Source organism: Carex rostrata, chromosome 18 (assembly GCF_964058835.1).
Source record: "Carex rostrata chromosome 18, lpCarRost1.2, whole genome shotgun sequence".
NCBI classification, from domain to species: domain Eukaryota; kingdom Viridiplantae; phylum Streptophyta; class Magnoliopsida; order Poales; family Cyperaceae; genus Carex; species Carex rostrata.
The window spans coordinates 1,127,471-1,142,567 of record NC_135935.1 but is presented as its reverse complement, the minus strand read 5'-3'; the positions used below and the strand labels follow the sequence as shown (position 1 = coordinate 1,142,567).

At 32.5% G+C, this 15,097-nt stretch overlaps 1 protein-coding gene across 2 annotated transcripts; it reads left to right on the top strand.

Annotated features, from left to right (window-relative positions):
- The first annotated feature begins 422 nt into the window (after positions 1-422).
- On the top strand, positions 423-14,203 carry LOC144569833 (putative LRR receptor-like serine/threonine-protein kinase At1g56130). Of its 2 annotated transcripts, XM_078320308.1 has the most exons (25): positions 423-622; positions 5,179-5,365; positions 5,960-6,031; positions 6,495-6,566; positions 6,667-6,738; positions 6,846-6,917; positions 7,029-7,100; positions 7,182-7,256; positions 7,711-7,782; positions 7,903-7,977; positions 8,075-8,146; positions 8,243-8,314; positions 8,413-8,478; positions 8,973-9,041; positions 9,298-9,342; positions 9,461-9,525; positions 9,614-9,721; positions 10,250-10,524; positions 10,997-11,198; positions 11,475-11,639; positions 11,774-11,892; positions 11,994-12,204; positions 12,590-12,821; positions 13,256-13,406; positions 13,667-14,203. In XM_078320308.1, exons 1-25 carry the CDS (start codon positions 517-519, stop codon positions 13,964-13,966), a joined length of 3,027 nt encoding a protein of 1,008 aa, XP_078176434.1. In that variant the 5' UTR covers positions 423-516; the 3' UTR covers positions 13,967-14,203. The 2 variants fall into 2 exon arrangements, with proteins under 2 accessions (XP_078176434.1, XP_078176435.1); XM_078320309.1 differs by lacking the exon at positions 5,960-6,031.
- Positions 14,204-15,097: the final 894 nt, after the last annotated feature.

Below are 15,097 nucleotides of genomic sequence, written 5' to 3'. Positions count from 1 at the left end.
ATTTTTGATGGGTGAATATCTAATTAAGCAAGTTATGATGGGGATATATCTAAATTTCTCTTAAAAGGATAACCTCTCCATTAACATCGTTCTCCTATAAAATATTTTTTTTTTTGAAAGTCATGAGCAAGCTGACAATTCCATTGATAAAAAGTTATTTACAAAATCACCCATATATAATTACAGTATTTATTTAATTACATGTTCCAGTTCCACACCACCTTAACTACCTACTTAATTGGTACCCCGCATACACACATAGCCGTATCCCTAGACACTCCAATTCCTAATGTCTTGTTTTGCTTGGTCCTGCAATTAACTGTTTTACTCTTCCCGTTGAACAGTCTTCTGTATATTGCGCTCCTTCCATAGAAATTCTTTCCCTCCGGCCCGTTCCCTTCCGCCCTCTAGTCCTCTCCATCCAAACTTATACAGCTTTATATACCTTTAAAGTTTAAACCACTTTGTATTAATCATACACATACAGGCGCTCAAAGAAAGAGATCAGGGAGAGAAATGTTGGGAATGCTGTACTCTCCATTTGCGCTGTTCCTAGTACTATGCCTCCTGATAATATCTAATGCTACACCAGCAACCGCTCAAGCTACGCCCCCAACTGAAGGTGTGTTGCATCTGTAAATCTATTACGTACTCTTGTATTCTAACTTTGTACTAAAAGAGGAACATATATAAATATTACGAAAAAGGGCAGCAATCAGGTGTACGTCTTTTGCAAAAATTGACATAAATTAAGATTATTACATGATTTTGCTTCATTATGTACTGAAAATCTTTCTTTAAGCAAGACCAACTAAATTTGGATTAGAATCTTTAATCATAGGTACTTAGACATTTAATAGCTTCTTCTAGAATAGCAATAGTTAACAAAATATTTTCCGACAAGAAAAAGATTTTCAAAATTTGATGGCTGGAGTTATCTTATCAAAAATTCTTCCTGTTTTTATTAATTTTTTTTTAAATAGAACCAAATTAAACTTAAACATTTCAACGAAATAAACACAGTGAATTTTGTTTTTATGAAAAACAGCTCCACCGATCACGTGGATTGGTGAAGGTAAAAAAGTATTTGTTCCACTGCATACAAAGTAAGCATAGTAAACTGCCTCCATGCCAATCCACATAATCGGTGAAACTATTTTTTATAAAAACTAAGTCCAATTTGCTTGTTTCGTTGAAATATTCAAGTTTGGTTCTATTTCAAAAAAAAAATCTTTTTTATTACTAGAAGCCCTATATAACTCTAATTGAGAAGTCTAAACCAGTTGAATTACTCTTCCTTAAATAATTTTTTTATAAGTGCACATACAATGATATACAAATGCAATATCGTCTTTGTTGTTATCATATCTCTTGTTTGAAAAGGATTTGATCTCTTTAATTAGTCACTCAATAATTCCCCTGATCAATTTTACAAGGAATATATACATAAAGCCAACTTAGTTTTTTTGTTTTGTTTTTTTCTCTTATTTTGAAGGGATCAGAGGGGCACGGGGAAGGGAAAGGGGCGGTGTGTTATTTTTTTTTTCCCTGTTTTAGACTAGACTTTCACTTTCCTTCATATTATTATAAAATTTATAGGGCTTTATAAACATTTTTTTAATACATCTTTGATCGATGTAGATTATTGGTTCCTATCTACAAAAATAGAAGAAAAATTAGTAATATCAAATATTTCAAAAGGAATTTTTACTATGATGAATTAATGATAATTATACAAAACTAGATGCAAAAACACTGTTTTTGAATGGTTACAAACAATAATTTTGTACTTATCTAAAAATAAAAAAAAAATGATTGTAAGTACATTTTAATATGAAGATCATGTCAAGTAGTCCGAATCAACAATTTAGACTTTAAAAACAAAAATAAAAAAGGGAGACAGAGGGACGAAAAACACAATAACCCTTCTCTTTTATAAATTCCATCTATATACTTTTGTAAGCAATTGTACCAATCGTGACACTTTTTTTTTTTTTTTTTTCAAAACAATTATCCATTGTTTACCAATGATTTCATCGTTTTGTAAGTTTATGCATGAAGTTTTTTTTCTAATGTAATTAGTTAGTTAAATCCGTGCACCAAGGGGAAAAATCGGATCTCCTAATTAAAATAACTCAGGTATTGCACAGGTATTGCACAGATATTGCAGAGGGGGGAATCCGTATCCTCTCAGGTATTGCACAGATATTGCAGATGATCACTTACTTTACGGTTTGAGATTAAATCTCAATCAGCTTGGGATTCGGGTCACTGTAGGGGGCTGTATTTTTGGGCTTTGAGATTCGTGCCAAGTTAAAAAGTACGGTTCAGATCTAGTAATTGTAAAAGATTCCCTTATTAGGTATTGGAGAGGATGTGAATTCGGGGCGGGGGAGGGTGGGCTCCCACAAATTATGGAGCATGAGTTCAGCGTGACATTCAGATTGCGTAGTATAAGACCGTTCCAAATTTTTGTACTTGTTAGTGGTGGAGAAACTATTTTTTATGTATTAATTATATCACATCGATCCCTTAATTTGAATTATGGATACATCATTAATTAGTTAGGTCCTCTTCTGTTACATCAGTTAGTAGGTAAGGGAAGTTGAAATTTTTATTTTGTCAAATTTACGGGACAATATTTTTACGACAACGACCGAGGATATTAAAAAATTTGACTTTGTTTTCTTCACCCCCAAGGACAAATGAATGCTCATATTTTTACTAAAATTCAATGGTTCCATCCCAAGAATTTTTTAATATAAACCAATTGACTTTATTTCCTTCACGACTTTGGTAGGTACTGATTCAGCTTTGATCTGAAATGTCTAATTTAAAATGAAGGTTTTACATTTATTTGAGTCAACCGAATAAAATCGTAACTACGGTGGAGGAAGTAGGAACTTAAACTTGTCTGCGGTTCATTTAACAGTGTTGAATAATACATAAGAAAATTACGAAAACACGTTCACACACAAACCTAAAATGACATGCGTTTTATTTATGGCATAACTCATTTGGAGAATCTTTTATTTTATAGAAATATATTAAAAGAAAAAAGAGTTAGGAAAATAGAAATATCAATATCATTAATTTCAATCCAAAACTTTGGATCGGACTCATTAGTTCCGATCCAAATTTTTTTATTTTTCATTTTGCACATCTTGAGGAGATACAAATCTGCTTCCACAGAAAAGCAACGTTGTTTAGATCAGAGCCAATAAAATCGAATGCTGCCATATCTTTCTTCTTCCTTCTCTGATCCAAACTCCTCTTTTTTTTTTCTTCCATGGTTTTCTCTCTATATAAAAAAAAAAAATTCACCATTTCTTAACCAAATTCAAATATTTTTGCTGGAATAAACTTAAACTAAGAGAAATAACCTAAAAATCCTTGTTTGATTTCACATAATTTCACTCTAATTTGGATCTAACTCATTGGTCTCGATCCAAACAATAATGAATCTTCTGTGGCAGTGGATCTTAGCGGATTCTCAAGATGTGGGAAATAAACAAAATATATTTGGATCAGGATCAATGATCGCAATATTTCTACGAGTCTTACAAGCCCCGCAATTCTTTCTATTTCTCTACCTCTTTATTTATTATTTTTTAAATAAAAAATTATCCTCAATTTACAAGATAATTAAAAATATATCTTTTTTCTTTTTTTTCTCAGGATAATTCTTATATTCATGCATGTAATATAAATATATTTCTATGTACCATTTTTGTTCTTCTTAAAAACCTTCCTATTTTTTTTTTTGTTTCTAATTAAAATCTGCTACAATTAGAAAAGTTAATAACATGTTAAAAGTAGAAACAAATTGCTAGATATTGAAAACATAATTTTATTTTATTTTTATTTGAAGTCCGTAGGCTTATTTAGGCTGAAAACAGAAATTTGATTCTTTGTTTATTTCAATATTTTATGTTCTCTTTTTTGCTTTATTTTATTTTGGTTTTGGAGTCTAATGTTTTCTTTTATAAAGAAGAACGAATTTTGACTGAATTATTTGCGAATTTTATGAATTTTATGAATTTTACGAACTATTCGTAATTTTTTTTTCTCCTTTGTGGAATTGAGATCTCTAGTCTAGATAATTTCGAATTATTCCCGAATTATACTTAAATTATTTTCAAATTACGAAACTTTGATCTGCCGAACCAAATCCAAATAATTAATTTGTCACCATGAGAGAAACAAAGAACACAAAAAAACTAGCTCATGAGGTACTACAAATGTAGGAAGAGATCCTAACAGCTCGATCAAAAACAAGATCTACATATTTCTCAGTTTTTTTTTTCTTTTTTCGGCGCTTTACCAGTACTTTATTTGTTACTCACAGGCCCTTTGTTTGCTTTATTTTGTTTTTCAACTTTGATTACTTTGATTTCAAAGCTTCAATATTTTGAGCTATTTTTTCTAGAGTGAGTCTATGATATTATGCATATTACAAGTTGGTTCGTAATCTAATTAATATTTTTATTTTTAAAATTCTAACGATCGTTCCGAACTGTTCAAAATAATTCTCATATGAATATGTACTTGTAGACCGAATTTTATATATATATTTTTTATATGAAAATTCTGGACCATCCGAAAACATTGTTTTTCTATCTACTTTTAAAAATAGTAAAAAAAATATAAATAATATAAAATTCGATTTGCAAGTACATATTCATATGAGATTGAGCATTATAATTTTGAAAATAAAAATATTGATTTGTGTTACGGACCAAATCGTGCTATGCATAGTACCATAGACTCACTCTTTTTTCTATGTTATATGAGTGTTACAAAATTATTATGGGCAGTAATCAATGAAATCAAATGAGGATATGATTCTTTTTTTTTTACAAGATCAACAAAAGTTATCAAATTGAATTTACGACACTCAAAAGTCCAAACAATTTCCATATATATAATCACTACCCTATCAAAAATATTAAAATTTTCCTTTTATGCTACACTGTTTATATGAGAATTACTTTGTCTATTTAATTTCTTAATTTATAGCGATATTTAATTAAAAACAAAAATAAGAAAGAATTTAAAGAGAATGAAATTGTATTTCTTAATAACTTAATTGTTGCCCTCAAAATACGCCACCCTACATGTAAACGCCGCAAAATACCTTATCTTTTATATTTTCTTTATTATTTTTATTCGCTACAGTGGCTGCGTTGAATGCCATATTGGGGAGGTGGGGAAAGAAGGCTAATTCCAATTGGAATATAAGTGGCGAACCGTGTAGCGGGTGGGCTATAGACTCCACAGATATCGACAACAACCCAAACTTCAACCCAGGAATCAAGTGTCGCTGCACCTACGACTCCAACAAAACATGCCACATTGTCAAGTTGTAAGTTTATCCAAATTATACATGTCTATTTAAATTAGGTCGAATATTTAGAAATCTAGATTCTAGAGTCTGCTTCATTTGAAATTGCTCATGTTCGAAATATGTTAATTAAGTAACTTGCAAAGTTTAGCTATCTGATTAATGAATCCTTATTACACCAACTTACGAGGTTGAATTCTGCTCATTGACTTTGGTCACGCTTTACACCAAAAATTTGGTCAAATTCTCTTTCATTTTCATTCAACGGATTAAAAATAGTTTAAAAATAAATTAATTGTAAGAATGTTGTCTTTTTATGATTTGAATGAATATTAAATTTTATACAGTTGTAAGAATCATTCGAGATTTCTGCAAATTTTAGAAAATAGAGCTAATATGCCGTTTGCAACATTTAGATTGGTCAGTTCAGATTATATTTGAAGTCAAGTAAATTGGGACTATTTTCTGAATTTCATTCCAAAAAACATATTTAATATTTTTGTTTTAGTGTTTATGCATTGTTTTGTTTTAACTTTTCTTAAGAATTGATTCAATTAATATATATTTGTTTCATATTTTACATTTTTCTTTTCTTTTCTCTTGGAATTAACACAGGAGAGTGTATGCGTTGAATGTGGTGGGAACTATACCAGATGAGCTTCAAGTTCTGACCTACCTTTCTGACTTGTAATAAAGTTTGCTAATTATCCTTTCTTTTTTTCTATTTCTCTTATAGTTGTAGTTGCTCTTCCCTTTCTGCTCCATATACTTGGTGTTTCTAGCATCAGAATGGGCATGGGACCCAAATCGGTCCAATGCCCGTTCAGAACCGTCCAATCATTAATGATTCACATAATCACATGCGCTTGATCCACACAAATACTTGATACAAATCGGATAGATCTGAACATACATCGGCCGATTTGGTCCGATACCCATTGGACGTGTCCCCGTTAGGATATATGGTGACCAACCAGAGACATATCTTTATGTCTGCAATCCCATTTGCTCCAAATTTGAATCTGTTTTTTTAAATTGAAAATGCAGAAAGTATATTTTAATATCTTAATCATGTTTAAATTATATCTGTATTTATATTGGTGTTTGTTTTGTATCATGTTGTAAGAATTCAGCTTTATTGACATTTCAGGAACTTGGGCCAAAATTATTTAACGGGTCCTATACCTGCATTCGTGGGGAACATGACTCCCATGCAATACATGTAAATGATACTTTTTAGATAAATTAAGAATGTATTTCTAAAAGAAGAATTTTAAACTTCTTTATATATAATCGTTTTCTCTTGACATCCCAAATACCAGAAACTTTGGCACCAATGCTTTGTCGGGTACAATTCCAAAGGAATTAGGCAACCTTCAAAACCTCATATCACTGTAAGATTTCTCTTTCCTAGTTGAGAAAAGAAACCACAAAAAAACTTTTAAGTCCCACAACTAAATAATTTATTTAATTCCATTAATTTTAATTTATCCTATTGCAGGGGAATGGGACCTAACAACTTCAGTGGCTCGGTACCAGACGAATTCGGGAACTTAACAAGTCTTCAACAACTGTTAAGTTTTTTTCATATATTTTTTTGTGATATCTTATATATTTTTTTCTAGTTACATGAAAGAAAGAAACACTATAATACAAATAATAACATAATTTCTATGTTTTGCAGCTATATGGCTAGTTCTGGTCTCAGCGGTGAATTACCAAAAACTCTAACTAATCTTAAGAACATGAAGATCCTGTAATTTCTCTAAAATATTTTTATTGTTTAAATTTTGTTATTTTTGATTGTATGATAATAAGTGTCATTTATCATTTCTAGGCGAGCATCAGATTGCACTTTTACTGGAAAAATACCTGACTACATTGGTACCAGCTGGACATCATTGCAAGAATTGTATGCTCTCTCTCTTTCTCTAACTCTGTGATAAGCAAAGAATTGCCATCATGTCTGGTTAAAAAAACAATTTTTTAAACATACAGAAAAATGGCAAAGTCCTAGATCTGAATTTGAACCTTAAGCTAACCCTATTATTTCTATAATTGAATAATGAAAACTTGACTGAATTGGACCTGAATGATGCGAAACCCACGTGGACATAAAATGTGATTCATCAGAAGTTCAAAGTAGATTGCACCTACACTTAAAACGTAACCTGAGAAATCTGACAGAGAATACTCAAGCTGAGACACTAAATTTCCCCCCCCATGAAATTAATTCAAAGCTTGTCAATGACCTTAACTATCTACCGCAGAAATGCAAGCTGTATTACTATATCTGTTCTTATTTTGGTACCTAAGATGTTTTGACAAAGCAAGTATTCTAACAAATTAAGTGTTCAAAATTTCAGGCGGTTTCAAGGAAATTCTTTTGAAGGGCCAATTCCATCAAGTCTTTCAAACCTGGTTCAGTTAACTAGTCTGTAAGTTTCTTGGAGGTTGAAGTTTTAATAAACAACAGTTTTTTTTTACAAGTCACTATTACAAATACAGTATGTTATTTACTTATCTGTGTGCGTGTGTGCATATGTGTTCGAATGAAGACGGATTGGGGACATAACAAGCGATGCTAGCTCAACGTTGGATTTTATCAGCAACATGACATCTTTGAGCACTTTGTATGTGTTTCAATTCAGTTCAATCTCTCTCAGCACATGCTATTAATATACTGTATAGAGTTCCTCCGGCATGCTAATCTCAAAGTTTACCTTGCAGAATCTTAAGGAACTGCAAGATATCAGATACTCTCCCGGTAGATTTCTCTAAATACCAAAAATTGCAGAAATTGTATGAATTCAAAAATTCTTTTAGTTCTTTTAACAAAACTGAAACCTTCAAGTTTTTTCTTGTGATTATTTATTTTGTACTTCATTTTTCTTACAGAGATTTGAGTTTTAACAATATAACCGGTGAGGTGCCACAGTCTCTTTTCAGTTTAAGCACTCTCAATTACTTGTAAGAGTTCTCTTTCCTGTTTAATTGGTTTAAATTTTCAAAAAGTTCTTATTTTATTTTTGTAGTTTTAATATATATGTTTATTTGTTTCGGCACAGATTTCTAGGAAACAATAGCATCAGTGGCGGCTTGCCATCTCAAAAAAGCCCTTCCCTCCTCAATATGTGTGCTCTTGTTTGCTTTTCTATTTTGCTTTGCTCTGTTTGCTTTAACGTGAAATAAAATATTTGGATACAATTCTAGCATATATCTAACTTTTGATAATACATATTTTTTTTATCAAAGATATTAGTTCATATTAAAAAACTAATCTTATAGATGTATTCTTATTGATTTAGATAGGATGTTTTGAGCCAATTGAAAAATCGATTGGTCATTCATCATAAAACCATTAAAATTTTGCTGTTAAATATTTTAAATTTTTTCACGAGAGAACAATTTTTTTTTTTTAAATCAGTTCAAATTTGATCTATACGCTATTTCAGAAATAAATAAAAAATACAAGTGAATATTCATGAAATTTAGATGTAATCCCCCCCCCCCCCCCCTATAATTTAAATTTCTCAAATTTGTCCTTCAAATATTTCAATTTTATTTCCGTCCCTGGACGTAACAACCTGTATAATAATTTAATTTTTCTTCTGTTTCTTCTTCGTAGAGATTTGTCGTACAATCAACTTTCAGGAACTTTCCCTTCTTGGGTTACTAGAAATGATAATTTGCAACTGTAAGTTTTCTCACATCTCCTAGGGTCCTTTCTTTTTTCATAGGATTTGTTTTAGAATTTCTATTACTGATGGTTCGATCCTCCAATAAAAAGTTTCATTATCCAAATTAAATTATTATTTCTGTCAGTTCCCTTAATTTTAATCACAAATAGCCATAGAATACAGCTCTATCTGTAATAGGACTGGTTATTTAGTTATTCAATTAAGTTTATTGAAAAGAAGTCTTCTTTTTTTTCTTCTTTTTTTTCTGTGAAGTAATTTGGTCGCGAACAACTTCATCATAGGGAGCTCCAATAGCAGGTATCTACAATACTATTTTTCTTTTTCCTAATTTTACATATGATGATTGATTGATTTTATTCATTTATTTGTTTCACTTTCCATATTTACTAAGTTCTTTAAAAATTATAAATTGTAGTATCCTGCCTTCTGGTTTAGAATGCCTTCAGCGAGATATACCCTGTCACAAGGGCTCTCCTATTTGTAACCCTCTCTCTCTCTCTCTCTACGTGTGATTATTATGCACATATCTCTTCTAAACCAGTAAACTTATGAGAAAGACACAATTCAGATTCATCTTTCGCAATAAGATGTGGCGGACCGACATCCTTGACTAAAGATGGGATCATGTACCAACCAGATAACGCCAACCTTGCAGCCGCTTCATATTATGTGACACGTATGTTCTCTATACCCATACATGGCCATTGTCTGATACCATACTAGCATTGCTCAGGGATATTTAGAGGGACATGGAGGGGCTGGAGCCTCCTCAGTCCCGATACCAAACGCTCTCAGTCATGTATGTGATATGCATTAAAAGGGGAGCAAGTACTTTATAGCCAATATATATCAAAAATAGTAATCAGTCCTCCCATAACTTGATCGTGCTTCGGGATGAGCTACTCATTCAAAAACTTTTAATAGTATGTAATGCAGCCCATCCAAAGATACAACTCTATCATTGCATGTGCCGGTACAAATCGAAACAAAGTACTGTCCTCACAAAAGACAATTCAGAAGTACATGGATAATAATACATTTCATAGCAAATTTATATACTTTGTACAAGGATTACAGTCTGGCCTTTCGGTCTCTTCAAGTACAGTAAAATTCATACAAACAGAAACAAACTGGCGAACTGTAAAATATTTGCAATTTTGTAATTATTTGTTCCTTCTTTTATTTGTTTGTTATTTATTTTCAGGTGCAACTCGATGGGGGGTAAGCAATGTGGGGGCATTTGCAGAAGCACCCAATACTACTTACATAATTGGAGTTCAACCTCAAGACCAAAATAAGCTAAAATCTGACTTATTTAAGAATTCACGAATGTCACCTTCTTCTTTGAGATATTATGGGTTCGGTCTTGAAAATGGAAACTATACCGTTAAGCTTCAATTTGCTGAGATTGCATACCCAAATCCACCCCCACCTGTTTGGCAGAGTGTAGGGAGAAGGATTTTTGATATCTATATCCAGGTTTGTGCAATCTAACTTTTTTAAAATATGATGTCGGTACCTTCCTGCATAGCAACAATGAAAAACTGAAATTACAGGTAATAATAGAAAAAATGGGAAATAATTGTTTGCTACTGGCATACTGGTATCATGACAGCTCATACCTCCCCGTACCATACTTCTGGTTTTGGTCTCTATTGTTTGTTTAGGTGTAGTTTTATTTTTTAATTCAGGCTGTAAATATTTTCTATTAGCATAAAACAAATTTATAATTAGCATTTATACAGACACTGTGTTGTTTGTCCTCTGTGCTTATACAAAGCTTAATTCTTTTTAGAGAGATTAGTACAAAACCCCATATCTGTAAAAAAGCAAGCCAGTTTTGGTAATTTGGGAATAGAGAAAGGACATGAAACTGTTCTTATATCTTATATACTTATACTTCCTTATTTTTGACCAATTTGTTTTATGCATTTTTAACTAATTGTTGTAGGGAGTTCTAAAAGAAAAAAATTTTGATATAAGAAGAGAGGCCGGTGGAAATTCCTTTGCAGCAGTTGTGAAAAACTATACTGTACCAGTTACAGATAATTTTATGGAAATTCATTTCTTTTGGGCTGGCAAAGGCACTTGTTGCGTGCCAACCCAAGGCTATTATGGTCCTGCCATCTCAGCTATAAGTGTTTCTCCTTTTGGTCTCTCTCTCTCTCTCTTTGTGTGTGTGTTTTTTTTTGTAAACCTTGCAGCAACTGCCAGTCCCTTTCTCTCTCTCTCTCTATCCTTCCTCCTTTCTTGTGGGAAATTGGATAAGATATTAGACACAGTCTACCGGTACAAACAAACTGGAATAATAACTAATATTTGGCTCGTTAGTTGATGAACAAAGAAAGTTTCAAACTTACCAAAGCAATTGTTATATAATTACTTGAGCTCCCACTTCTTTTTTACTCTGCAATTGTTAAACTTTTCAGACTTCATCCCTACCGTTTCGAACAGGGAACCAGGCTCAGGAAAGGGAAGAAGTAAAACGGGTATGATTCTAGGGGTTGTAACTGGGATAGCAGTCATAGGGCTTATTACAGTAATTTCAATTCTATTTTGGAGGCGCAAGAAGAAAATTGCAGAAATAAACAAAGGTACAATACTGCTATATTTTCATATCATATTTAGAAGGTCAATAAAATTGGCTGGGACATGGTTAGGTTTGTCGGATTTGATTTAAATCATATTTCTTTTCCTAGCTTGTAACCCTATTCTATTGTTTTGTCAGAATTATCGGGGATAATCAATAGACCTGATGTGTTTAGTTATGCCGAACTGAGAGATGCTACTGATGCATTTGATGTAGCTAATATCCTTGGACAAGGTGGATATGGCCCCGTTTACAAGGTACCTATCTCTTTGTTTTACAAATTTATTTTACAATGATACAATAACAGGTATAGTCTTTTCTCTAAGTTTTGAGTTTGTTTCCTAAAATCATTGTATAGGGAAAATTGTCAGATGGCCGTATTGTTGCAGTCAAGCAGTTATCAGTAACATCGCACCAAGGAAAAGAACAATTTGTAACAGAAATATCCACCATATCATCTGTGCAACAGAAAAACCTAGTAAAATTGTATGGATGCTGCATTGAAGGAAACAAACCCCTTTTGGTCTATGAATACTTGGAAAACAGAAGCCTAGATCAAGCCCTCTTCGGTATGTAACAGAACTTGTAATTTGCAACCAGCACTTGGCTCTCTATTAAAATCTCAATCGTACAATTCTGCCTGAATCTAATCTCTTCAACTACTCCTAATATGCAACTTAACCTAAGTAATCCTAAGGTTTACAATCAATCTCAAATTACCCAATTTTTCCTCCCTTGACCCTCATATTGAGTAATCTAGCATCAAGTAATCAAGCTTTTCTCATCTCTCACTTGTGCAATTAGAATTCAGTTTTGTCAAATTGGCCCGATCATTAGCTAAATTTGAAATTTTCCACTAGTTGTCTTCAATTATCTGGTTGTGGCATTCATTGATACCCACAATATTCCCAAGTAATATTTTTTATTTGACTCTATTTTTCTACTTAATTCCAGGGCAAAGTAGTTTGTACCTTGATTGGGCAACTCGGTTCGAAATATGTCTTGGCGTGGCACGTGGCCTGACTTATCTGCATGAGAAGTCCAATGTCAAAATTGTACATAGAGATATTAAAGCGAGTAATATACTACTAGATGCAGATCTTAACCCCAAAATATCTGATTTTGGTTTGGCTAAACTTTATGATGATAAGAAGACCCATATCAATACTAGAGTAGCTGGCACAATGTAAGTCTCTACTCTATCGTTGTACATATGGAAAACCAGCATATACTGTACCATTTCAAAATCAAAATGTTATATCATGACTCTCAATACAATCGTACAATATACCACTTTGTTGTTCGCATTTATCTCCTTATTCTTATCAACACATACACTCCTAGGAAGATGGAATTAGCTGACCCATACGTGTGCTTGACCGTACAACAATAAAAATAAATAAACACAGTGAGACTAGATTAGGAGTATTTATTTTATACAACCATCATTCATTCTTTCTCATACTTTCTTAATTTTTCTCTTGAACACTAAGAAGTAAAAACAAGCATAAATTTTACGGTTTTCAATGTAGAATTAGTACAACAGGCTGTGATATGATTTTTTCTGAAGAATCAATAATTGGATGAATTAATGTTTATTTCTTGCTTACTTTAAAACAGAGGATATCTAGCACCAGAGTATGCAATGATGGGCCATCTCACAGAAAAGACAGATGTCTTTGCATTTGGCGTGCTTGCACTGGAGGTTGTGGCAGGTCGTTCAAATTCAGATGAGAACCGAGATCCGAATCAAGTATACCTCCTTGACTGGGTATGCTCATATTCATATATAATTCTAGCTTTTCATAAACGAATGACCAGAAACAATTAGGCCCACAAATTTTGGTAAAACCAGCCCGGCCTACTGGGCCTAATTCCAGGCTGTCCAAAACAGAGCACAATATTTCACCTTTGCCAAAGAAATCTTATTTTAGCAGAACAGAACAAAAGGGAGAAACTAACAGCGCAAGGACAGTAACGAAATCAGAGATGTAAAATACAACAATACAAACTAAACTGTTAATCCTACAGGCATGGAACTTGTACGACAAAAATTCTGCACTCGAGTTATTAGACCCAAAGCTCACATCATATAATGAAGATCAAGCACTGAGACTGATAGGTGTCTCGCTACTGTGCACCCAAGGATCTCCCTCACAACGGCCATCCATGTCGCGCATCGTGTCAATTCTCAGTGGTCATGTGGAAGTCGGAAAAGTCACTTCTCGACCAAGCTATTTAACAGAATGGCAGTTTAGAGAAATTTCTGGGGCTCCCACATCAGCCGTGCATGCTGACTCCCCAGAGGCGAGACATTTGTTGGTCGATTAGCACGGTAGAAACCTGGTTACGAACTCATATGTATCTCTGTTAGCTAAATATATAGTTAATGTATGTGACACATTGGGGCAGGTTCAAAGCTTTTCCGTATTTTTTTTTGTTGGGATAAATAAAGGCATGGTATGACTTTTCTTCAACATTTTTCTTTCCTTTTTTTTTTCCTAAATGATATTTTGCACAAACAAAATTATTAAAATGACATAACATACATTATAAGTTTATGACCCTCTTTATGCATTATATGAAGGTTTTAGGAGAAATTTCATAGTAATGTTCTATGATGTCAATACTATATGTCAGTCAATTTTTATGATTTTTGATGCATGATTTCATGGTTTAAAGGCCATGCAAAGGCAGGGTAAACTTTAGAGCTACTGGTGTGTACACTCTATTACTAGTTTGGTCAATTTTTGAGATCTGATATCTTTTGATCTATTTGAACATTTTGTATGAAACTTTACAATCTTGTTCTATGATGTCAAGACTGCATGTCATTCAATTTTTATGATTTTTGAAACATTATTTCATGATTTAGAGGTTGTGCAAAGATAGATACACATTTAAAACTGTTGTTGTGTGCACACCTTTACTAATTTGGTCAATTTTTGAGACGTTATATCTCTTAACCTGTTTAGATATTTTGTATGAAACTTTGCAGTCTTGTTCTATGATTTCAAGACTGAATGTCAGTCAATTTTCATGATTTTTGGAGATGTTTTGCTATATTAACCAAATGTGCAAAGTTGGGCTCATATTAAAACTATGTATTTGAAGTAGTATGTTGTTTAATTTAGTTGTATTTGAAGATTATGTTGTATGATTTCATATTTATTTAAGAGTTATGCATTTCTCACTATATTTAGTTTTTTGTTGAATCTTATTGAATTATTAAGAGTTTACTATTTGGAGAGTATTTAGTTTGTTATTTCAAAGTTCTAAATTTTTACCACCGTTCCTGCTCAAAACAGTGTCAGTTTCTACTCAAAATATCATCGGGATAGAATTGTTAACTTCTCAAACTGAGAGCATGTAGAAATCAGTATGATGGACAGGTGTATTATGGTGTGGTGAATAATATATACGATTTCGATGGAATTGTTAAGTTAGAGGAAACGTTTTCGA

Coding starts and splice junctions, on each gene's coding strand:
- LOC144569833 (XM_078320308.1), top strand. CDS start 517: ATGTTGGGAATGCTGTACTCTCCATTTGCGCTGTTCCTAGTACTATGC. Junction 9,526..9,613: donor TCACAAGGGCTCTCCTATTT/GTAACCCTCTCT, acceptor GACACAATTCAG/ATTCATCTTTCGCAATAAGA. Junction 11,199..11,474: donor TATAAGTGTTTCTCCTTTTG/GTCTCTCTCTCT, acceptor TAAACTTTTCAG/ACTTCATCCCTACCGTTTCG.